We start from the raw sequence: 26,269 nt of genomic DNA, 5'->3' as shown, positions 1-26,269 counted from the left end.
AATGGCCATTATATCCTTGTTCTCATTATCCACCCAGGAGTGTTTGGCAGGCTCCTCCACAAGTCTCAACTAAGCTGATCAAGGCATTTAGAACTCAGACTATGGTTCTAGATGCTAATTTAGAACATTTAGTCCATATACATCCAAATATTACAGATTCAGTTCCTCAAAATTATAAGTGTAGTGATACCATATGACCCAGAATTCCTATATAATACACAAGAGAAAGTAGAAGATACATTCACATAAAAACTTGTACACGAGGGGTTCCCCAGTGGCTCAGTCTGTCAAGTGTCCAACTTCAGCTCATAATCTTATGGTTTGGAGCCTGCTTGGGATTCTCTCTCTCCCTCTTTCTCTCTCCCCTTTCCCCACTTATATGCACTCACTCTTTCTGTCTCAAAATAAATAAATAAACTTAAAAAAAAGTTACTTTGGGGTGCATTGGTGGCTCACTTGGTTGAGCATTTGATTCTTGATTTCAGTTCAGGTCATGGTCCCATGGTTGTGGGACTGAGCCCTGCATCAGGCTCCCTGTTGAGTGTGGAGCCTGCTTAAGATTCTCTCCCTCTCTTCGTCTGCTCCTCTCCCCAACTTTTGCATTCTATCTCTAAAATAGAAATTAAAATAAATAAATAAATAAATAAATAAATAAATAAATGTTATTTGACACAAAGGCATCTGAGTGGCTCAGTCAGTTGAGCATCTGACTAAGGGTCAGGTCGTAATCTCACAGTTCATCAGTTTGAGCCTGGCATCAGGATCTCTATTGTCAGCACAGAGCCTGCTTCTGATCCTCTGTCCCTTTCTCTCTCTGCCCCTCCCCTGCTCACACTCTGTCTCAAAAATAGATAAAACATTAAAAAAAAAAAAGAACAAGAACAATAGAATTAAAATTAAAACACATGGAAACAAGAGTTCCTATTTTGTATATTTGGAAATTATAACATTTCAAAAGTCTAGAAAACCATACTATTTTTAAAATTAATAAAATTAAAAGAGTTGCATCTGTTTTCTATATATTTAAATGAGAAACATTTTGTAAAGTATAATTTAGAAATATATTTTATATAGTTAGAAAATATATTTTATGTTTCTTTCATAATTTCATATTCACTCATCTTCTTCCATAGCAGGTTTATTGATTTGTCCATTCTTATACATTGTGGCATGCACTGTGCTGAATGCTGGAAAAATAAGAAAAATCCCTGCTCACAGTTTGGTTCAGGAGATGGAAAAGTGAATAAATCACTGTGGTGTATAATAATGACACCACAGTGTATAATTTATAACTAGAAGTTTAATATCACTAAAGAATATTCCATAAAAGAAAGGGTCCAAATGGCCTTAAGAAGTTTAAGTTTGCTTCTCCCAGGAGGTGACCCTTGAAGGATGTGAAGTTCACTTTTAAGAGAAAGAGTAAAAGGCAAAAAGTCATTCTATGCTTAGGGTTAAGGAAAGCAGCACTAAATAAAAAAGGCAAGGAGCAGGGGCACCTGGGTGGCTCAGTCGGTTAAGTGACCTCAGCTCAGGTCATGATCTCATAGTCTGTGATGCCTGAGCCCTGCGTCAGGCCCTGTGCCGACAGCTCAGAGCCTGGAGCCTGCTTCAGATTCTGTCTCCCTCTCTCTCTGCCCCTCCCCTGCTCATGCTCTGTCTCTCTCACTCTCAAAAATGAATAAATGTTAAAAAATTTTTTTAAAAAGGCGAAGAGCAAATGTTTTGCCCTTTAGGAGAATGAAATGTAGGGGCGCCTGAGTGGCTCAGTCAGTTAGGCGGCCGACTTCGGCTCAGGTCATGATCTCGCGGTCTGTGAGTTCTAGCCCCGCGTCGGGCTCTGTGCTGACAGCTCAGAGCCTGGAGCCTGCTTCAGATTCTGTTTCTCCCTCTCTCTGACCCTCCCCTGTTCATGCTCTGTCTCTCCCTGTCTCAAAAATAAACGTTAAAAAAAATTTTTTTTTAAAAAAAGGAGAATGAAATGTAAATTCAAAGAGCTTGAGGATTGCATGTGTTTGATAGGGTGTAACAAAAGATGAGATAAGAGGAGAAAATCTGGGTGGAACTAATGCCACCAGGGGCTAGGATGAGGCAAGCAAAGTGCCTAAGGTACACAGGTGCTCTGTTTTAGGCAAGTGCAAGGTCCTTAGATATTGCTCTTTAGGTACCTTGCTTATCTCATCCTAGGCCCTTGATGAGAAACAAAACAAGACAAAACAAAACAAAATAAAACACTTTTGGGGCAACAAGGACTCATTAAAGAGTTACAAGATGGGATTTATGTTTTAGAAAGAGTTATGTTCAGAATAATAACATTAAATTAGAGGAGAGACTAGAGTCAGAAAGACACGCAGCCATCAAAGTAATCTAGGTAAGAATGAAGAGGATCTGTACAGAGGAACCTTCTTAGGTTCTCTCCCCCATGGAGTCAGTTGAACATCTATTGATTTTTTTCTTCTTCTTTTTTTTTAAAGTTTATTTGTTCTGAGACAGAGAGCGAGAGAGAAGAGGGGCAGAGAGAGAGGAAGAGAGAAAAGAGAGACAGAGAGAGAGAATCCCAAGCAGGCTCCATGCTGCTAGCAGGAGCTCCATGCTGATGCAGGGCTCAGTCTCACAAACTGTGAGATCATGACCTGCATGGAAGTCAAGAGTTGGATGCTTAACTGACTGAGCCATCTAGGCAGTCCCTTTTTTAACTTTTTGAGGAACCTCCATGCTGTTTTCCAGAGTAGTTGCACCACTTTACATTCCCACCAACATTGCAAGAGCATTCCCCTTTCTCTGTATCCTCACCAACACCTGTTGTTTCTTGTGCTGTTAATTTTAGCCATTCTGACAGGTGTGAGATGATACCTCATCATGGGTTTTTTTTTTTAATTTTTACTGTTTTATTTATTTATTTATTTATTTTTATTAAAAAAATTTTTTTTAATGTTTATTTATTTTTGAGATAGGGAGAGACAGAGCATGAACGGGGGAGGGTCAGAGAGAGAGGGAGACACAGAATCTGAAACAGGCTCCAGGCTCTGAGCAGTCAGCACAGAGCCAGACACGGGGCTTGAACTCACAAACTGTGAGATCATGACCTGAGCTGAAGTTGGACACTCAACTCACTGAGCCACCCAGGCGCCCCTCTGATCTTGGTTTTGATTTGTATTTCCCTGATGATGAGTGATGTTCGGCATCTTTTCATGTGTCTGTACACCATTTGGATGTCTTCTTTGGAAAAATGCCTAGTCATATGAGAAGGTGTATGTTTTGATATGACCATTTCAATTATCTTCCTTCTCCCTCTTCCTAACTCTATTTCTTTTCTTCTTTTTCCCCTTCACTTCTTCTCCCCCACCATTTTTACTTTGATTAAATGTAAAATGTACACATTAAAAAATATTGCATATTGATGAGAGCCTCTTTCATATGCTTAACAGACTGAGCCACCCAGGTGTCCCATCACTCTTAGTTCTTAACAAAGGAGTCATATTTAAAACATTTAGGTATTTGATTTTTAAAAATAAAAATTAACCACATTGCTGATATCCTATAGCATGTAAACTGCAATATTTTGAAATATGCTGAAAAAAAAGGGAGGAGTGGTAGTGCCATGGGCACCCTCCAAATTGTGAAAACTCCATTCTCTCTCCGTGAATCCAGGGTAGGTGACCATTCATAGTGAGGTCTTTGTGTCAATCTCTACATAGCTAGCAAAGGTTCATTTTTTCCACTTTTATCATAAAAACAGAAGTAGAAGCTCCCATATCTTCTACTTGATTCTGATGGAGATTGAGCATCTTGCATAGCACTTGGCTATGTGCTTCTATTTTGGAGACCACAAAGTTAGAGGTAATTGGGTATAGGAAACTGGCAATTTTAACAATAATTTCCATTAATTTAACTGCTTTTATTGTTTGTGTAGCAATCAATTGATCACATTTAAGCTAAATAAATTAGAAGGCAGGTCTCTTCCGGTACTCTAGGCACTAAGCAGATACTAAGGTTTCAATAAATGATTTTGATTTTGGCCTTAGGGGAAAACAGGAGAGATGAATTTCTCCTTTGCAGATGTAGAAAAGTAAAGACAATTACTTTCAGAGAATCTAAGTCCTAAGAAGTTGAAAGAAGGAGAAAACAGTGTTGAATCAAGTTGTAAAGGGGCCCCTGGGTGGCTCAGTTAAGCGTCTGATTTGGGCTCAGGTCAAGATCTCACAGTTCACCAATTCGAGTCCCACCTCTGGCTCTGTGCTGACAGTTCAGAGCCTGGAGCCTGTTTCAGATTCTGTGTGTCTCCTTCTTTCTCTGCCCCTCCCCTGCTCACGCTCTGTCTCTCGCCCTCAAAAAAAAAAAAAAAAAAAAAAAAAAAAAAGTTGTCTAATGTTTCTTTGCCTAAGGTTGGAAACCTGAGGCCCTTCAGCAGCCAGGCTTAATGCAAATTCTCTAATGCATTGAGACAAGACCTGCTAAAGGCCGTATAGCGTGAATGCAGAAGAGCGGGAGAACACGTGTAAAAACAAGAGCCCAAAGCCTAAAACTGCTCTGATTTGTACTCAGTTCCAGTACCCAAACTACTAAGTAAGCCCTGATCCTGAGGGCAGGCCTGGGTCTCCGCACCTGGTCCCTACCGCCGCGGCCACGCCCTGGGGGCGGGGCGGGGTATCTTTGCAGCTCCGCCCCTTCCCGCCCAACCGCGGCGCCCCAGACGCCTGCGGCGTCCGAGGAGACACCGGAAGGAGCTGCGGCTGCTGCGGGAAGTGGCTGGTGCGGGAGGCGGGGACCCTGCGGGCAGCGCTGCAGAGCCGTTTTCCTACCTTCCCGACGCGACGCCTCACCTCCCTGAATCCCGGGTAGTGAGAGAGGATTTTGCGGAGGTGCGGCCGCAGGCCACCATTGGCCGTGCTGGCGGGGCCCGCGGGGAAGGCCGTGGAGGTGAGCGCGGCGCTCCTGGGAGGGGCGCGGGGCCGAAGGGCGCCTCGCCTGCAGCCAGGGGCCGGTCTCGGTTCTCGCTCCCGCGCGCTGGGGCTGCGGCCGCTGCAGTGGCCTCTTTTTCTTGGTCTAGGGATGTGGTGGTCGCATGGACGAGAAGAAGGCCTCAGTCTCTCTCAGTGTTCTGCGTTTCAGGAATGATCTGGTGGCCGCCCCGATAGGGGTCGGCGGAGGACGCGAGTCAGTCGTAAATTTGAGGAAGGGTCCCCAGGGGGCGCTCCCCTGGGAAGCGGGAGATAAGAGGGGTGTAGCGAGTCCCTGAAAGGGGCCCCGCTCCTTTCCTTGGTATCTCCATTCCGGCTTGCCAGGCCCTCCCGGTGGGTGCAGACTACTGAAAGCCCCGCCGCTCGCTGGCTCCTAGGTCCCGGTTTCGTTTTGCAGCGCAGTTGAGGTGATCGGACCTGTTTGTGCAGCCCCAAAGCCCCGTTATTCGTTGTTATTAACGGGAAAATCTTAGGTGTCATTCTCCCTGGAATGTTTCTTCGACCAGTGTTTGATCCATATTGTTTCAGAGGTTATCCCGTACAGTCTGTCCATCTACAGCTTTTGTTTGTGTCGAATTTCCATAGTGTGTGGCTTCCCAGATCTTTTTAGTCGTACATATTTACCAAGTACAAAATGTTCTTTATTTGAATGTTTACAGGGTGCAAGTTGAATTGTTGTTTGAAAATCTCCTAGGTGTTTTGCCCTCAACTTAATATTTTTATTAGGATTTACATTCTCATATAATTAGTATTAGGCCTGGAAAATTGGATCAGAGGGTAGAATCCTAGCAGGAGCATCCATAGGTTCTAAACTGAGAATGAATTTTACAAGGATCTCTAGACTTATTAATAGTTGTATAGAATTATATAATTTGTTAGCTTAATTAGATTATTTTTCCTTTAAGAAAAACCTGTTTAAAAAATAATGAGGCCTTCTTCGTTCCATTTCTAGATGAGACGATTTTATCGTTTGGGAAGGTCTGACCAAAACAGATAATAAGCTATTACTTGAACCTAATACAAATAATGAATTCAGGCTATTAATATAAGTGAGGAGAAAGAGTAGGAATCTTACTGAAGACAAAGATAATTTTAAGAGAAGGTAATAGTAATAGTTACATTATGCTGGTAGGTTTATGTTATTTCACTTACTTTGGTAGGATTAAAAAAAACTATACAAAAATATTACAAGAATAAAATATTTGAACTGCTGTATGCGAGAGGGGTAGTCTACATAAGATTGCATCTTATTTTTGATCTGGTTTATTGCCGACTTTCACTTTTTTGTCTAAATGAGCTTTTTATAAACTACCAATAACCAAATAACAGGGCAGTTAGATTGTAGTAAATAGTTTATTTTAAATATTTGAAATTCTGAGTTAAGGAGATAATTCTTAATTTTTATGTATTGCTGCTAGAATTTTCAGTGACCTTTCTCACATGTGCAATCTTATTTGAACCTCATGCCGGTTTTCTAAGTTAGGAATGCCAAGAAGGAAAGTCTTTTCCCATGACAGAAGCATTTCGAAATTGTGTAAGGATCAGAATTTCCTTAAAGCCTGAAAAAATCTTGCTGAAATAACTGATAAAAATTGGAATTCAGTTGGATATTAGAGCACTGTGAATTATAATATATGACAGATTGTGGACTCGTTGCAAGAAAATGAAGTACATAAATAATGAACGATTTTTGGTGAGACATGAAATGTAGACATTTTTTAAAAAGAAAAGAATAAGTAACAGCTCTTTTTTTTTGTTTTAAGTTTTATTTACTTAAGTAATCTCTACATCTAGTGTGGGGCTTGAACTCAGAACCCTGAGATCAAGAGTCACATACACTTGGGACCCCTGGGTGGCTCAGTTGGTTAAGCATCCAACTTCGGCCCAGGTCATGATCTCACAGTTCGTGAGTTCGGGACTTCCATCAGGCTCTGTGCTGGCAGCTCGGAGCCTGGAGCCTGCTTCGGATTCTGTGTCTCCCTCTCTCTCTGCACCTCCCCAGCTCATGCTCGCACTCTGTCTCTGTCAAAAATAAATAAACTTAAAAAAATAAATTTAAAAAAGAACCACAAAATCCTCCGACTGAGCCTTCCTCAGCCAGGCGCCCCAGTAACACTTCCTTATTTAGTGTAGTTTTTAAACCTTTTTTTTCAAGTCTGCATGTGATTACAAGAGCGTTTTAATAAGTAAGATAGCTCCAAAGAGTACAAGATAAGTAGAATGGTTTAATCATCTATAAAAAGGAGCATGAATTTTGTACAGTATAGTATATAAATAAAACTGATATTTTATTATTATTATCTTTCTTTAAGCTGTACACCCTACGTGGGAGTTGAACTCATTACTCTGAGATCAAGAGTTGCTTGCTCTACTCACTGAGCCAGCCAGGCTCCCCAAGAACTAATATTTTAAAAATTATTCATGTATCGAAATAAATTTATCTTAGAAGGCTAAGTAAGTTATCTGTTTAGTTTACAAGGGAAAGCCCTTTGGAAAAGAAAAAGAATGAAACATGGTTTCTGCCTTCGAAGAACGTAATTACAGTCAAGCCTGCTGTCAAGTAGCCGTGCTCCCCACCCCCCCCCCCAGCTGTAAGTACCATATGAGTATTATAATCAGGAATTTAGGTGAGGGAGATATTACTTGTGATTGAGTCTTGGTAGAGATGGTACTTGAGATGGGTGAGCTTTGAAAGGTTTTCGTTACGGGAATACCATAGGACATTTCTAAAATGAAAAGATAGTTGTGCCTGGGAGGCTCAGTTGGGTGACTTTGGCTCAGGTCATGATCTCACACCTTGAAAGTTGGACCATGTGTCGGGCTCTGTGCTGACAGCTCAGTGTCTGGAGTCAGCTTCCGATTCCGTGTCTCCCTCTCTCATTGCCCTTCCCCCACTTGTGCTCTTTCTCTCTCTCAAAAATAAGTAAACATTAAAAAATTTAAAAAAAAAAGATAATTGGGTTCCTGGAAAGGTACAAGTTATATTTAAGAAAGGATTAGTAGAATAATTCGGCAGATAGTAAATTATTATGTTTTATATAAGTTAGTAATAGAAGGTGAAAAAGACAAATTATGAAAGACTTCATTAAAGGTGTTTGATCAGAAGAGGTATGTGTTAGCACATGAATGCAGAATGAGCTGTAATTGGGAGTAGGTTGAGACCAGGAGACTGCTTGGGCAGCTTTAGGTTATGATGTCCAGAGCATTATTTCTGTGGCCCTCGTAAGTTTCTCTGATGTGCTATCTTGAAAGTAGGCCTTGAGATAAGAACATGGGTTCAGGGGTGCTTGGCTGGCTTAGTCAGTAGAGCATGTGACTCTTGATCTTGGAGTCATGAGTTCAAACCCCATGTTGGGCAGTATAGCTTACTTAAAAAAACAAAAGACACGTATGCAGGTGAGACGCCAGAAGTTGCAGTGAGAGAGTGGGCAAAGAGTCAAGGAAGGGGGCAGCTCTTCCTGCCCATGGGTCCTGCCCCCATGATTTAATAAAATCACCTTTTTGCACCAAAAAAAAAAAAAAAAAAAAAGAGGGAAGGGAAAAAAAAGCCAACTAATGGGCAACTGGGGAGGTTAATCCTATGGAGATTTTTGTAGAACTGCCTCAGAATTGTCCTGCCAAATGAAGGGGAGTTGAAGAGTTCTTCTCCTACTGGACCTCACTGATTGAGATTGTCTTTGAAATGCCTTGCGCACAGTTAGTTGCCTTGGCTAAGGTTAGGCAAGCTCCTGAGGTGCTGGAGAATTTAGAAGCAGAGGAGTGGTGGAGGTGGGAAGTTGTGAGTGTGTGCTCGGATAATGTCCTTACCAGACTGCAAGTGAATATTGAGATGAGCTGAAGGGATAGGGGACGAGATCTTAACTCTGTTAATATGTGTTTTCATTAAATAATTCAGTTGTGCAATAAAAGCCTCAATTTGTGTGGAAACCTAGAAGAAGAAATGTGAATTGAGGAAAATTGGTGAAAAAGCACAGAGAATCTAGTAATTGATAGAATACAGGATGTGTACAGGAGGGAATCCAAGATGGCTCTGACATTTGAAAGTTAACTTGTGGGGCGCCTGGGTGGCGCAGTCGGTTAAGCGTCCGACTTCAGCCAGGTCACGATCTCGCGGTCTGTGAGTTCGAGCCCCGCGTCGGGCTCTGGGCTGATGGCTCAGAGCCTGGAGCCTGTTTCCGATTCTGTGTCTCCCTCTCTCTCTGCCCCTCCCCTGTTCATGCTCTGTCTCTCTCTGTCCCAAAAATGGATAAACGTTGGAAGAAAAAAATTAAAAAAAAAAAAAAAAAAAAAAGAAAGTTAACTTGTGATTGAGGAGGGTTGCCGGAAGGTCACTGATACTCACATTTAGTTACTTTAGGAGAATAAAAATTTCAGGGTGTTGAAGAGCATTAATAGAGAGTGTATGACCATTCAAAAGGGAAAGTACTTTGGGGATTTGAGCAGTGCGGCCACCCTGACTACACTTACATTGTTTGGCCCATCTTGATCATAAGTCTTTGTTACTTAGATCTCTGTATTACCAGGGCCTAGCACATTCCTGAAATATGGTAATATGAAAATATGGGACTGAGTGTGATATAAAATAAGACCATTCACTACAGTTTTAACTATAAAATCTTGAAGAATTTCTGATATTTTTAGTAGAGGAATAAATTTTGATGAATAAATTGTGATTCTTTTAAAATTTATTTACTTTTAAACATTTTATTATTTTTTTAAATAAACTATACACCCAATGTGGGACTCGAACTTACAACCCTGAGATCAAGAGCTTCATGCTCTAGCGACTAAGCCAGCCAGGCGCCCCTTGATTCTTTTTTATAATTACCAATATTCTGGTAAACAAACAAAAAAGACAAAATTAATTCTTAGAGTGGTTTTCATTTGAATATGGTGGTTGCATTTGTTTTTTCATGTTTCTAAGGTGTCTTCATAAGTGATTTTAATGATTATCCCATAATGCCAACATACTGTTACTTAATCACCTCTCCATCTTGCTCAGAAGTGACTTAGGGTGAAAATTACCTCAGCTGGTTTGAACCTCTCTCAGAACTCTGTCATATTCATTCTTTCTTGTTTTCCCTCTCTCTTCCTTCCTCTCTCTCTTTTCTCTCCCCCTCCTTTCCCTTCTTTCCCTAGTGTTTGTTACAGGTATTTCAACTAGATAAAGTGACAGTTGACTGTACTTTGCCATTATTGGACAGATTTTTTTTTCTTTGTAGTAAATGCTAATTAATTACAAATTTCACTTTATTTAGAGTGAGAGTTATCAGATCAGAGTGATGCTTTTGGATGATTTATTGTGTCAATGTTAAGAATAGATTCTAGAACAGATACATTGCAGGTAGAGAAATCAGCAGCTTATACAGTTCTCTCAATAGATTTAATAAGGCTCTGCCATTGATTAGACTGTTAAGGGTCAAAGGCACATGTTTTTAGAAAGATGGAAACTAGAAAATTAGCGTTACATTTCTTTTTCTGTGTTATGGTTTGAATCTTAATGAATAGGGAAGGAGTTATAGAACTGTGAGACCTGTGTGAAGATTTGAAGGAGTTTGTGTTTGCTAGAATATTGTTTTTAAAAAAAATTTTTTTTAACATTTATTTATTTTTGAGACAGATAGAGACAGAGCATGAACAGGGGAGGGGCAGAGAGAGAGGGAGACACAGAATCGGAAACAGGCTCCAGGCTCTGAGCTGTCAGCACAGAGCCCGATGCGGGGCTCGAACTCACGGACCGGACCGTGAGATCATGACCCGGGCTGAAGTCGGACGCTTAACCGACCGAGCCACCCAGGCGCCCCAGCTAGAATATTGTTTTAAAGGACAAGAAACAAGAAATTTCTTTAAAGTGGTCATCAGCAGATTTCATAGGTTAAAAAGTCTCCATGAACACTTAGCTGTAGATTGATTTAGAATGAAGTAAACTTTTCTTTTTGTTTTTGCACTCTTTTCATTAATACTTCCACTTATCAAAACAGTTTTTTTCTGCTTGCTTTTATTGTATAGCAGTTTTCTTCTATGGTAAATATGGAAAAATTAGCCATAAGCTTATTACAGTATTGCATTTTTGCTATTAAATAATTCTAAAGCCTAATATTTAAAATAGTGCCACTTGGACTAGTCAGATTAGTTGTGGTGAAACAGTAGTCTAAATTGAAACTTCTGACAGGCAAATTAATTTTTCTAAATTAGAATATCTTATAATTGACTTTTTAGTGCAAAGTACTGTCCTTTGGAATACCTCTGACAGGTGGTCATCCAGCCTCTGTGTAACAATGATGGGCAACATCCTATTTCCCAAGATTGGACCCTCCATTTTTGCGTAGCTCTAATCACTGAAAATCTTCACCATTGATTGAGTTTGCTGTTTCTCACTTTTCTCTGGTTATATAAAAAAGAAAGGATCCGGGGCGCCTGGGTGGCTCAGTCGGTTGGGAGTCTGACTTCGGCTCAGGTCATGATCTCACAGTCCGTGAGTTCGAGCCCTGCATCGGGCTCTGTGCTGCCAGCTCAGAGCCTGGAGCCTGTTTCAGATTCTGTGTCTCCCTCTCTCTCTGACCCTCCCCCGTTCATGCTCTGTCTCTCTCTGTCTCAAAAATAAAAAACATAAAAAAAAAAAAGTATCCCTCATACTTTGATCATTATGTCCAAATAATTGGAACACATATATAAAGTCCTCCAACCTTTGCTTTCTCTCTAAATGTGCATGGTTTGAATTGCTTGCATAGTGGTTAATATTTACTTATTGAGTGCTTATTATCTCACCCTGTGTTAAGTATACATATATATATGTATTAGCATATATGTGTGTATGTATACATATATATATACATTTACCATCACTTTAGATAGTAGATTCTTTGAACCCTCCTTTAGAATATTGTATCAACATCTTTAATTTTAGCTCATTTTTCTGAAGTTTATTTTTTATTTAAAAACTATTTTTTCAGTTTATTTTTAAGTTAAAAATTGTTTTTGTTTCAGATTTTGATTTAAATTCTAGTTAATGTATAGTGTAATATTGGTTTCAGGAGTAGAATTCAGTGATTCATAACTTATGTATAACATCCAGTGCTCGTCATAACATACTTTATCTTTTTAAATGTTTACTGTGAGACAGACAGTGTGAACAGGGGAGAGGCAGAGAGAGAGAGATTGAGAATATCCCAAGCAGGCTCCATGCTCAGTGCAGAGCCCTATGTGGGGCTTGACCTCACAATCACGAGATAACAGCCTGAGCCAATATCAGGAGTTGGATGCTCAACCAACTGAGCCACCCAGGTTCCCCTCATCATAATAAATTTTATTTCCAGTATAGTTAACATAAAATGGTAATTAGTTTCAGGTGTTCAGTATAGTGATTCAACAATTCTGTACATTACTCAGTGCTCATCATAAGTGTACTTTTTAATCTCCATCATCTATAAAAAAATGTAAAAAAGATAACGATTTTATTCAGTTTTTAGGTTTTATGTTTTAATTTTATTTATGTCTTTAAAAAATTTTTTTGTGGGCACCTGGGTGACTCAGTTCAGTGTCTACCTCTTGATTTCAGCTGAGGTCATGGTCTCATGGTTTGTGGGTTTGATTGAGCCCCATGTTGGGCTCTGTGCTGACAGCATGGAGCCTGCTTGGGATTCTGTTTCTTCCTCTGCCCCTCCCCCACTGTCTTTGGCATTTACGTGCCCTCTCTCTCAAATAAACTTAAAATATTTCTTTCATTTATTTTAGGGAGAGAGAGAGACAGAGACAGAGACAGAGACAGAGAGACAGAGTGTGTGCGCACGTGAGGGAGAGGGGCAGGAGGAGAGAGAGAATCCCAAGCAGGCTCCATGTTCACACGGAGCTTGATGGGGAGCTCGATCCCACAACCCTGAGATCATGACCTGAGCCAAAACTAAGAGTTGGGCACTCGACCTACTGAGCCACTCAGGTGCCCTACTTATTTATTTATTTATTTATTTATTTATTTATTTATTTATTATGTTTATTTTTGAGAGAGAGGGGGGAGAGAGAGTGGGGTGGGGGGACAGAAAGAATCCCAAGCAGGCTCCCTGCTGTCAGCACAGAGCCTTTTGCAGGCCTCAAACTCATGAACCTTGAGATCATGACCTGAGCTAAAATCAAGAGTCAGATGCTCAACCAGCTGAGCCACCTAGGTGTCCCTATTTTTATTTTTTGAGTAAACTCTGTGCCCAGCATGGGGTTCGAACTTACCCTGAGATCAAGAGTCTACTGACTGAGCTGGGCACCCCCCCCCCAAAAAAAATCTTTTTAAAAATAATTATATAACTATATTTCACTAGCCTGCCTTCTGTATCTTCCTCCAGATTTTTGTTAAAAGTACGAACAGTTCTGCCACCTGCTAGTGGAGACCTTCTGGATTCGTATTGATCTTCTCTATTACTGTTATTTACCAGTTTTCCTATTTCTTTTCTCATGGTTGCTTGAATATGACTCTTTATATTTACCTTTCAGGTTAGACTAGACAGTGGAATGCAGGCAGTTTCCCAATATTAAAAGGTTCTCATTGGGTCACCAACTATGTCTTGATGTGTAACATATATTAATAACACAGGTCCCTGTGCTTTTCCTAAAATTTGAATATCTGGTCTTATTTGGATGGCAAGGCCAGAAGTTTGGGCATGAAACTTGATTTTACTGCCATGGTATTTCCCTTCTCCCATCCCCCCACTTAAAAGTATCATCTTCAGAAGCAGTTTTGAATCTATAGATAGGTAATTGAGCTGTGCGTCATAGTGTGTGAATTCAACCAGAAACATTTTTTAGTTGGGGTTATTACTATCATTATAAGGCTGAGGAAATTTCAAATACTGTAGCTAGGCTAGACAGAGGAAAGGGCTGCCAGATAAAAGATTGTAAGGGTAAGGACAAATTGAGGTCAAATTATGGAAAGCCTTAATTTCGATGCAGAGCTTGAATTTTCTTGTGCTCCATAGTGATTCCCATCTTGTGAACCACATGCTTCTAGAGGAGTCTCAGACTTCTGTCGGATATACATCTATATACTGAACAAATAGCATTTTCATACACATTCATTTTTACTGCCTTTATGTTGTCTGTCTTTTCTAATGCCTAGTACCTGTCTTCCCTGGACAAACTGTCAGGCCAGAATGAAAGCATGCATGCCTTCTTTCTTTTCGTATATGCTGGAGAAGAAATTGAAGTAGCTTAGAACCCCTGTTTTCTTACTCCCTTATATCTAAATAGCCTACTCTCAGTAAATCTTTATCAAAAGAAGGAATAAAAGAGTGATTTTTTTTTCACCATACTGAATTAATTGAGTAAAACTAGGTAACTAGAATATTAAGGGCCTTCTATTTTGATAGTGTTGTGTTTAATTGTTAAGGAATACTAAATAGCCTTGGTTCAAATTGTTAGCTTTTGTTTATATTTATTAATTCTCATTAAATTGTTTATATACCAGAAAATTAATACCAGATACTAAAGCAGAGAATTTATTCCCCGGTCCCCATTTCTTTGTTCTGAGGCAACATTCAGAGTGCACGACCTGTAATAACTCTTGTAATTTTATAGGATGTATCTGTATCCAGATATAATGTGCTGTAATGCTGGTTTAAAATTTTTACTTCAGTGGTTTTATACAGTATGTATCATTCTGTAGCTTCCTTTTTTCCCAATCCAACTTATGTCCTTTAGAGCTTTCTCTGTTGGTAAATTATCCATCCATGTCATGCAGTTAAACTATTGTGTTGTATTTAGTTGTGAATGTGCCATTTGTATATCCATTCTTCTAATGGTGGACTTAAAACATTTTAAAATCAAAGTGAGATTAAGACTGTCTAGAAAGCCATGAGAACATTTCCATTTAATTGGTAAACATTAGAGGAAAATGTAATCAAATTAAATACTTTTATTAAGTAAAAAAATAAGAGAATTTAGTACTTACATTTAGGGATTAAGAAAATAAAACCAAAACCAAGTAGGACGTGGAAATTAAAGATAAAACTTTAATGGAATTGGAAGCAGCAGAACAAAAAATAGTGTAAAGGATAAATTGCAAAGCTGTCTTTTTGCCAAGACCAATGAACTAGATAAACCTGCTATAGAAGGAAAAAAGAATTCAAGTAAAAACAGTCAAGATTAGGAATGAGAAAGGAAACATCATAGATATCTGGATATAGGAGAGATTAATGAAACGTTATGCAAATTTTCTTGAGACTATCACATCCATGCTATAATGCCAAAGTTGAAAATTGAGAGGGTGTGCATAATTTAATAGCAAAATATAAATTAGTAAAATTGACCCAAGAAGTGAAAAACTTGAATTGACCCATTCTCACTAAGGAATTGAAAGATGATTGAAGATATGTCCTGAGTCCCTGGGTGGCTCAGTAGGTTAAGTGCCTGACTTTAGCTCTGGTCATGGTATCGAGGTTTATGAGTTCGGGCCCCACATCAGGCTCAGTGCTGACAACTCAGAGCCTAGAGCCTGCTTCAGATTCTGTGTGTCTCTCTCTCTGCACCTCCCCACTCATATTCTCTCTGTCTCTCTCAAGAAACATTAAAAAGGAATAAAAAAAAAAAGATATGTCCTTCAAAGAGGCAGCATAGCAGATAGTTTCACAACTGAGTTTCATTTAAGTTATAAATAATATATAATAATGATAATAATGGAACATTTTCTGTGGTCTAGAAGATGCAAAGCTACTAAATGCATTCTGTGAAGCACGCATAACTTTTATCCCTGATAAAAATGTTACCCAAAAAGGTCAATTTCACTTGCAAAATCTCTAAATAGAAATACACAGTAGAATCTAGATATGAAGCAACAGGCTAATAGTACATTTTGACCCATAGGGTATATTACACCAATGCAAGGGTTATTCATATCAAATCTGTTAATAGATTATATAATCGGATGAAGTAAGGAATATATTAAACCACCAGTAGCTGCTGAGAAGACATTTAATAAAGTTCATTAAGACCGTTTCTAATTAGGGGTGCCTTGCTGGCTTAGTCAGTAGAGCATGTCACTCGATCTCAGGGTTGTGAGTTCAAGCCCCATGTTGGACCTATAGTTTACTTAAAAAAAAATCAAAAGTAAATTAAGAATAGGAGGAAATTATAGCAAATGTCCTGAATAGCAAAACCATCACAATAAGGACCCAGACATGGATGCTCACAATCACTTTTATTTCTTTATTTTTATTTTATTTTATTTTACCTTTTTAAACATTTATTTATTTTTGAGAGAGACAGAACACGAGCAGGGGAGGGCCAGAGAGAGAGACACAGAATCTGAAACAGGCTCCAGGCTCCCAGCTCTAAGCTGTCAGCACAGAGCCTGATGTGGGGCTTAAACCCACCAACCGTGAGATCATGACCTGAGCTGAAGTCGGACCCTTAATTGACTGAGCCCCCCAGGTGCCCCTATTTTTTAAATTTTTTAATGTTTATTTCTTTTCTTAAAAAAATTTTTTTTAGTGTTTATTTTTGAAGGAGAGAGAGAGAGAGAGACAGAGTGTGAGTGGGGGAGGGGCAGAGAGAGAGGGAGACAGAATCTGAAACAAGCTCCAGGCTTCCAGCTGTTAGCACAGAGCCCACTGCAGGGCTCGAACTCATGAGTCTTCTTCTTCTTTTTTTTTTTTTTTTTTTAATGTTTATTTTTGAGACAGAGAGAGACAGAGCATGAACAGGGGAGGGGCAGAGAGAGAGGGAGACACAGAATCTGAAACAGGCTCCAGGCTCTGAGCTGTCAGCACAGAGCCTGATGTGGGGCTCGAACTCACGGACCGTGAGATCATGACCTGAGCCGAAGTCGGACACTTAACCGACCGAGCCACCCAGGTGCCCCTTGAGTCTTGAGATCATGACCTGAGCCGAAGTCGGATGCTTAATCGACTGAGCCACCCAGGCACCCCAAATGTTTGTTTATTTTTGAGAGAGAGAGAAAGAATGAATGAGTGGGGAGGGGCAGAGAGAGAGGGAGACACAGGATCTGAAACGGGCTCCAGGCTCTGAGCTGTCAGCACAGAGCCCGATGTGGGGCTCAAACCCAAGAAGTGGGAGATCATAACCTGAGCCGAAGTCAGATCCTTAACCGGCTGAGCCACCTAGGGACCCTCACAGTCACGTGTGTGTGTGTGTATATGTGTGTGTGTGTATGTATATGTGTGTGTGCATATATATATATATATATATATATATAAAATGTTTATTTTTGAGAAAGCATGAGTGGGGGAAAGGGGTGGGGGAGACGGAGAATCTGAAGCAGGCTTTGTGCTGACAGCAGAGAGCCAGATGTGAGGCTCAAACCCATGGACTGTGAGATCATGACAGGAGCCAAAGTCAGATGCTAACCTGAGCCACCCAGATGCCCCCACTTCATATTCAAGATGGTCTTAGAGATTCTAGTAAATGCATTACAACAGTAAAATTAAGTAATTAGTATTGATATTGGAAAACTAGGTAAAACTATCATGTTTCCAGTATATTCAGAGAATAACCAAGGAAAATGAAAAGGAATAGTGAAGGAGGAATGTCTTACAGTTATCAAAATATGCTACATTTTTTGTATTCAGATTAAATATGGTATTGGCGGGGCACCTGGGTGGCTCAGTTGATTACGAATCCGACTTTGGTTCAGGTCATGATCTTGCAGCTCGTGAGTTTGAGCCCCACATTGAGCTCAGCATTGGTGGTGTAGAGACTGCTTAGGATTCTCTCTCTCTCCCTCTTTTTCTCTGCCCCCTGCCACTTGCCTGTGTGTGGGTGTGCGCTTGTGCTTTCAAAATAAATAAACTTAAAAGTATTCAGAGATACATTAAAAAATAAGTAACTATGGTATTGGCATACGTAGATTAGTGGAACAAAATAGGGGATCCAGAAATATGTGCAAGTGTAATAAAGATAGTATTACAATTCAGTGGGTAATGGGTAGATTGTGTAGTAAGTGGTGCTGGTACAACTGTCACCCCATCTGGAAGAAAATAACATTGGGTTCCTGTCTTAAGGTAACCCCCAGATGGATTAAAGCCTTGTTTAAAAAAAATATTTAAGGTTATTCTATAGCGTTAGGTATATAAACAAGGATGAAGGAAAATTTTTTTTAAGTTTATTTATTTATTTTTGAGAAAGAGACGACACACAAGTGGGGTAGGGGTAGAGAGAGAGAGAGTGAGAGAGTGTCCCAAGCAGGCTTCACACTGTCAGTGCAGAGACCAGTGCAGGGCTTGAACTCATGAACCATGAGATCGTGACCTGAGCCAAAGTCAGATGCTTAACCAACTGAGCTACCCAGGTGCCCAAATGAAATTTTAAGATCAGAAACTCAGAGCTGTTATAAGAGACATGTTTGATTTTATAAAAATTAAAGGCTTTAATGATAAAGGATAGCATAAGAAAGTTAATAGTATTGGTACTAAGACAGACATAGACCAGTAGAATAGAATAGAGTTCATAAATAATCTTCACATATATGATTAAATATATTAAAACATTTTTTTTATTATAAAATTTTTTTTAGGGGCTCCTGGGTGGTTTAGTTGGTTAAGCGTCCGACTTCAGCTTAGGTCATGATCTCATGGTTTGTGGGATCAAGCCCCACATTAGGCTCTGCTCTGACAGTGTGGAGCCTGCTTGGGATTCTCTCTCTATCCCTCTTTCTCTGCCCCTCCCCCACTCTTTCTCTTTCAAAATAAACACAAAAAAGTCTTTTAAGTTTATTTTTAAGAGAGAGTGTATGTGTTGGGGAGAGGTAGAGAGAGAGAGGGAGACAGAGAATCTGAAGAAGTCTCTGAGCTGTCAGCACAAAGCCTGATGCAGGGCTTGAATCCACAAACTGTGAGATGATGACCTGAGCTGAAGTTGGATGCTTAATTGACTCAGCCACCCAGGTGCCCCCATGATTATTTTTAATAACAATATGGGAACAAAGTGAATATTCATCAGAAGAATTAATTGCATGATTTATGCAGTGTATGCATCATGACGTGTATTCAAGAAAAAGTTGAGATAGAGGGATATCTGTATTATTGCCCAAAAAAGGCCATATATGTCTCTTTCTATATTTGATTATATGAACAAGAAAAAATATTGAAACATATACATACATTTTATAGTGCAGGTATGCTGGTAATAAATTCTTTCAGCGTTTGTATAAGAAGGCTTTATTTTGCCCTTACTTTGCAAGGTGTTTTCCAGGTATGGAATTCTAGGTTGACAGTGTTCCTTCAGTACTGTACAGATGTTGCTCCATGGTCTTCTGGCTTGTATTGTTTCCAGAATATGTTATTGGCCTTTTTTGGCTACTTTGAAGATGATCTTCTTATTATTGTTTTTTTTTTTTTTTTTAATTTTTTTTTCAACGTTTATTTATTTTTGAGACCGAGAGAGACAGAGCATGAACAGGGGAGGGGCAGAGACAGAGGGAGACACAGAATCTGAAACAGGCTGCAGGCTCTGAGCGGTCAGCACAGAGCCCGACGCGGGGCTCGAACTCACGGGCCGTGAGATCATGACCTGAGCCAAAGTTGGACGCTTAACCGACCAAGCCACCCAGGCGCCCCAATTATTGGTTTTAAGCAACTTGTTTTTAGTGTGCCATGATGTAATTTGTTTATATGTCTTGTGCTTCAAGTTTGTTGTGTTTCTTTGTTTTCATCAAATTTGGACTTTTCTACCCATCTGAGTGATACTCTAATTTCTCAATTTTTTTTTTTTTGCATTTCAATTTGAATAGTTTCTTTCACTGTGTCTTTAAGTTCATTATTCTTTTGCATTGTCTAATCTGATGTTGATCTCATACACTGTATTTTTCACCTAAGACTTTTTTTTTTTAACATTTAGAAATTTGCTTTAGGTCTTTTTTTCTTCTATCCTTCACGTTTCTCTTTAAATTTTTTTTTTCAACGTTTATTTATTTTTGGGACAGAGAGAGACAGAGCATGAACGGTCGAGGGGCAGAGAGAGAGGGAGACACAGAATCGGAAACAGGCTCCAGGCTCTGAGCCATTACCCAGAGCCCGACGCGGGGTTCGAACTCACGAACCGCAAGATCGTGACCTGGCTGAAGTCGGACGCTTAACCGACTGCGCCACCCAGGCGCCCCTCACATTTCTCTTTAAAATATGTATCTTGGGGCGCCTGTTTGGCTCAGTGAGTAGAGCACGTGACTTTTTATCTCAGGGCTGTAAGTTTGAGTCCCATGTTGGGTGTACAGATTAAACAAATGTGTATCCTTGGGGCGCCTGAGTGTCTCAGTCGGTTATGCATTTAACTCTTGGTTTTGGCTCAGATCTGATCTCACGGTTTGTGAGTTTGAGCCCTGCATCAGGCTTTGCTCTGACAGTGTGGAGCCTGCTTGGGATTCTCCCTCTCCGTGTCTGTCTGTCTGTCTGTCTGTCTGTCTGTCTGTCTCTCTCTCTCTCTTTCTCCCCCCCCCTCCCCCTCCCCCTCCCCCTCCCCCTCTCTCCCCCCCTTCTCTGCCCCTCCCCCACTTGCTTTCTGTCTCTAAAAAACAATAAACTTAAAAACATTAAAAAAAATTTAAAAACATCTATGCTTTATCCTGTCTTCTGTGTTATCTCTGAATCTCTTTTTTTTCCTTGTTTTTGTTTTGTAATTTTTGAGTGGATACCAGACATTGTAATTTTTTTAATCTTGTCAGGTGCTGGGGTTTTTTTCATTCCTTTGTTCTGGGACACAGTTATGTTCCTTGAGAATAATTTGAGTCTGTAATACTTATTTTGAACTTTTAAAGGCAGAACGAAAGTAGTCTTTAGGGATACATTTTTCCTATTATTGAGGCAATACCCTCTGAGTGCGTTATTCCCTGTGTATTATGAACTCTTTAAATTCTGGCTGGTGGGGACACAAACAAACTTGTGTTGGCTGCCAGAGTTGTTCTACCTATTCTTTTCCAGTAATTCTTTCCCCTGCTTAGGGTAGTTTAATCACATGCACATGCTCATAAGTACTCAGCCGAAGACCTAATGGTAGCCCTCTGCAAACCTCACGAGTTTATTTGCTCTGTGTTTAGTTCTTTCCTCTCTGTTACTCTGCCTTGTGAATTCTAGCCACCTTGGTGCCTCTGCATTTTCAACACTGCCCCTTCAACTCAAGGAGACTGCTGGACACTGTTTGGGTTTTCTCCTACGTGCACTATGGCCTAGAAGTTCTTTCTAGGCATAAGCTGGGGTAATTGTTGCCTACTTTCCAGTGCCTGATAACCATTATTTTATATATTTTGTCTAGCTTTTTAGTTATTTAAAGAGGCTAAATCTGGTTCCGGTCACTCCATCATGGCTGGCAGTGGAGGTAATTGGATAAGAAGGAAGAAATATCTAAGCACAGAAGGAAGTGAGAGGTGGGTGGGAAAGATTGCCAGACCTTTCACAAACATAAATAAGAAATGGAAAACGTTAACAGTTATTTTAAGTTAAATTTCATGCATCTGAAAGTCTGGCGCATGGCTTGTTTAATCTTACGTAATAATTTCATGTTTAGAGGGGTGCCTGTGTGGCTCAGTTGGTTGAGCATCCAACTTGGGCTCAGGTCATGATATCATGGTTCATGAGTTCAAACCTCACATTGAGCTTGCGGCTGTCAGTGCAGAGCCTGCTTCAGTTCCTCTCTCTCTCGCTCTCTCTCTCTCTTTCTCTCTTTCTCTATCTCTGCCCCTTCCCCACTCATGCTCTCTCTTTCTCAAAAATGAGTAAACATTAGGGGCGCCTGGGTGGCGCAGTCGGTTAAACGTCCGACTTCAGCCAGGTCACGATCTCGCGGTCCATGAGTTCGAGCCCCGCGTCAGGCTCTGGGCTGACGGCTCAGAGCCTGGAGCCTGTTTCCGATTCTGTGTCTCCCTCTCTCTGCCCCTCCCCCGTTCATGCTCTGTCTCTCTCTGTCCCCCCAAAAATAAATAAACGTTGAAAAAAAATGAGTAAACATTAAAAAAAATAATGTTTAGAGATAATGATTTATTCAGTATTAACCCCCGGAGTGATTTCTGTTGTATTTTGTAGGTTGCAAGATAATATTTGACTCATTTGATTGAAACTTTTTGTTTAATGTGTTTACTAATGGGCTAGTATTTTAGCACATTTATAAGTGTTTATTCTTTCCTAGTAAGTTTCTTAAGTTTTTCCAAAATAGTGTTCTCAAACCCCAAAGGTGAACTAGAGGCATGAAAAACCTTATGGTTAAGAATGTACACACAAAAAAAATGTACATCCAAGAAATATCTGGAAGTACTGACTTAAACTTGAGATTTTACTTGGAAATCACTCACTTTACTTGAACCAGTTGTGAAATTTCTATGCATTGAATGCTGTAAATCAGTTAGCTCTATGATTCATAAGATCTGCAGGGGAGATAAAATTTAGTGACATTATAGTATTCCTATCATTCTCATAAATTACATTTATAATATTGTGATGTCTTGGAAGAAGTTAAGTATATTGGGGTTACAAAACATTTGGCCTTCTGTTTATTTTAATGGAATTTGAGGAAACTCCTGAAGATAATTAGGAAAGTTGTAATTGATGTGGGAAACTACCTCAGTCTTAAACTGGTGGTCTCATGGGAGAGAGAGGTATGAGACCTTACTGGTCATCTAAAAAGAAGTACATAAAGGGATGCTGCAGAGTGCCTAATAAAATTATATGGATATGTGTAGTACTATGTGTGTGTATGTACACACTTGACATGTGCTACCTCATTTCATCCTTAAAGTAGCCCCTTGAGTTCATTATGCCAGTCTACTCTTAGAGGTATCCTCAGTTCTGTTTGACCTCAGAGTCTTGCTCTTACCTGTGAGATGCATAGGTGGATTCAAATCCTTGTTCTGCCAAATGCTAACAATGTGAAGTCAGACTTATCTCTCTTAGTCTTATATGCAATTAAGATAATAATGGTACTCTACATCAGGGTTGCTGAAAGGATTTTGTGAAGATGTTGTTTTCAACCTGAGATAATGTTGTCCCTTTGAGGACATAATTTTATTTTATTTTATTTTGTTTGAATTTTATTTTATATATTTTTTAAGAGACAGAGCATGAGCAGGGGAGGGGCAGAGAGAGAGGGAGACAGAATCTGAAGCAGACTCCAGGCTCCCAGCTGTCAGCACAGAGTCTAACACGGGGCTTGAACTCACAAACTGTGAGATCATGACCTGAGCTGAAGTCAGACGCTTAACTGACTGAGCCACCCAGGTGACCCGGAGGGCATAATTTTATACTGTACTTGTAAACAGTGGTGAGAGTGTTCTGGCATCTAATGGGTTGAAGCAAGAATGTTGCTGAACACCTTACAATGCACAGGGCAAACCCCCACAGTAGAGAAGTATTTGGTCCAAAGTATCAATGTGGTGCCAACTTGAGAAACTTTAGTATGTGACCATCTTGGTATATTGCTAAGATACCAGACAATTTCATTTATATCATCACTAGGGGCTGCAGCTAGTGTGAAAATGATGGTTCTTTTAATTCCTATTCCAGTCTAAGGATTAATCTTAAAAAAGAAAAAAAAAGATACAAGTACTTAAATTGAATAACTTCAACTTTTTCCCTTTTATTTATATTCTAAAATATGAAATGGGAGAAAGGGGGAAAAGCAGCAAAAGTAATGGAGAAACAAACTTACATTGATACATAGTTTCAGTTTCAATATAATGTTAATTTTGTGGAGAAATTTCCAGTGTACATGTTAACTTAAATTATGAAAGTAATCTAGGTATATTTGAAAAATATACTAGGGTAGACTTGTAAACATGCATGCTTATTATTTTAGCCTTTATTTTAATGATTTTTAATATTTAGCATTTTTTAATTAACATTTTTTGGTTGTTTTTCCCATAGGTGTTACTTCATTTGGAAATACTTGGGAGACAGGAAAAAGTTACTAACAAAATGTCACCTTTTCAAAATCATTGTCCACATTTGGATTCAGTTGGTGAAATAACGAAAGAAGACTTAATGCAAAAATCTCATGTAAGATATAGGGTTTTTTCCTTGCTTAGAAAAATCATTCATTGCTCTCTCAAATGTGTGTTTTTTTTAAATAAATTACTGTAATACTCTGTGTTCATGGGCTCCAATTATTTTTTTAATATTTATTTACTTTTGAGAGAGAGAGAGAGCGTGAGCAGAAGTGGGGTGGGGGTGGTGTAGAGAAAGGGGAGACACAGAATCCGAAGCAGGCTCCAGGCTCTAAGCTGTCAGCACAGAGCCCTATCTGGACTCGAACTCATGAACTGCGAGATTATGACTTGAGCTGAAGTTGGACGCTCAACCAACTGAGCCACCCAGGCACCCCTCCAATTTCTTATGTAATGTTATTAGTCAATTGTATGTGTTCGGCTGTGTCAACATAATGATAATGCTATTTGATTTTTGTTTTATAGGGTACTTGTCAGGATTGTAAAGTCAGAGGACCAAATCTTTGGGCATGTTTGGAGGTATGTATATGTTTCAAAACTTTGGTATTATAAAAATTTATATCTGAATAAGGATAACTATAAGAGTTTTTTGACACTTAACAGATTTCATAAATGAGCATGCTTTAAAAAAAGATGATTCGTGATAACAAATTAAACTTTATAAACTTTGGGTTTTTTTTTTTTTTATTAAAAAAAAATTTTTTTTAACGTTTATTTATTTTTGAGACAGAGACAGACAGAGCATGAACGGGGGAGGGTCAGAGAGAGGGAGACACAGAATCTGAAACAGGCTCCAGGCTCTGAGCTGTCAGCACAGGGGCTTGAACTCACGGACCGCGAGATCATGACCTGAGCTGAAGTCGGATGCTTAACCAACTGAGCCACCCAGGCGCCCCTATAAACTTTGGGTTTTAAATTCCAGTGCTTTTGCAGAGTTTTAGTAAATCACTAAATATATATATATATATATTTATATGAGACTTATTTTTTTAATTTTATCCAAATTTTTTAAAATTTTAAAATTTTAATCCAAGTTAGTTAACATATAGTGTAATAATAGTTTATAAGAGTAGAATTTAGTGATTCATCACTTACATATAACACCCAGTGCTCATCCCAACAAGTGCCCTCCTTAATGGCCATCACCCATTTAGCCTGTCCCCCCATCCAACACCCTTCCAGCAACCCTCAGTTTGTTCTCTGTGTTTAAGAATCTTTTATGGTTTGTTTCCCTTTCTGTTTTTATTTTATTTTTCCTTCTCTTCCCCTATATTCAGCTGTTTTGTTTCTTAAATTCCACCTATCAGTGAAATCATATGATATTTGTCTTTCTTTGACCTACTTCTCTTAGCATAGTATGTTTTGGTTCCATCCATGTTTTTGCAAATGGCAAGATTTCATTTTGATCACTGAGTAATACTCCAGTACACACACACACACACACACACACACACCGTATTTTCTTTATCCATTCTTCAGTTGATGGACATTTGGGCTCTTTTCTGTAATTTTGCTATTGTTGATAACACTGCTATAAACATTGGGGTGCATGTGCCCCTTTGAATCATCATTTCTGCATCTAATCACTAAAATATTTTAAGCTTGTCTTATATTAGAGGTGACATAGCTTGTAATTTAGAAATATTCTCATTTTATTCTTCTGTTCCTAATGCCATTTGGTTAAAATAAATGAATATGGAAAGTCATTTAGTCATTAAGTTAAAACCTATGATCAAAACTTAATTGTAAATGTAAATGTGATGCTGTTGTATATTTACACATGTTATAAAATGACTTATTTTTCTTTCTGTATAATTATAGAATAGATGTTCATATGTTGGTTGTGGTGAATCACAAGTAGATCACAGCACTATACATTCTCAGGTATGTATATGGAAAATTTTTTTGGTGTTTATTTACTTGCTTTGTAAGTTTTCATTTATTTATTTATTTATTTATTTGTCTATTTGAGAGAGAGAGAGAGAGAGAGAAGAACGGAGGGAGGGAATGAGGGAGAAAGTGCTTCAGCAGGGGAGAGGCAGAGGGAAAGGGAAAGACAATCCTAAGCAGGCTCCACACCCAGCACTGAGCCCAATGCACAGGGGTCAGGGGCTCGATCTCACAACCGTGAGATCGTGACCTGAGCCAAAATCAGGAGTCAGACACTTAACTGACTGAGCCACCCAGGCATTCCTTAAGTTTTTATTTTAATTCCAGTTAGTTAACATATAGTATTATATTAGTTACAATATAGTGATTTAGCAATTCCATATATCACCTGGTGTATAGAAAATTTTTAGGCAAGATATTTAAAAAAAATTTTTTTTAATGTTTATTTTTGAGAGAGACAGAGCGTGAGTGGGGTAGGGGCAGAGAGAGAGGGGAGACA

At 39.3% G+C, this 26,269-nt stretch overlaps 1 protein-coding gene across 3 annotated transcripts in view; it reads left to right on the top strand.

The window, feature by feature from the left end:
* The first annotated feature begins 4,692 nt into the window (after positions 1 to 4,692).
* The window catches only part of USP33 (ubiquitin specific peptidase 33), a 65,161-nt gene continuing 43,584 nt past the window's right edge, over positions 4,693 to 26,269 (top strand). For 2 of the 3 annotated variants that reach the window (XM_043575318.1, XM_043575317.1), the window contains exons 1-4: positions 4,694 to 4,917; positions 23,801 to 23,932; positions 24,346 to 24,399; positions 25,702 to 25,764. In XM_043575318.1, coding sequence (XP_043431253.1) covers positions 23,852 to 23,932; positions 24,346 to 24,399; positions 25,702 to 25,764 — 198 coding nt within the window. In that variant the 5' untranslated portion in view covers positions 4,694 to 4,917; positions 23,801 to 23,851. Of the gene's footprint in view, positions 4,918 to 23,800; positions 23,933 to 24,345; positions 24,400 to 25,701; positions 25,765 to 26,269 lie in introns of all 3 variants that reach the window. The other variant, XM_043575319.1, reaches the window with a different exon arrangement.

The sequence above is a fragment of the Prionailurus bengalensis genome, chromosome C1 (assembly GCF_016509475.1).
Source record: "Prionailurus bengalensis isolate Pbe53 chromosome C1, Fcat_Pben_1.1_paternal_pri, whole genome shotgun sequence".
In the NCBI taxonomy this organism is placed as follows: Eukaryota; Metazoa; Chordata; class Mammalia; order Carnivora; family Felidae; genus Prionailurus; species Prionailurus bengalensis.
This window is presented reverse-complemented; position numbering and strand designations above follow the sequence as displayed.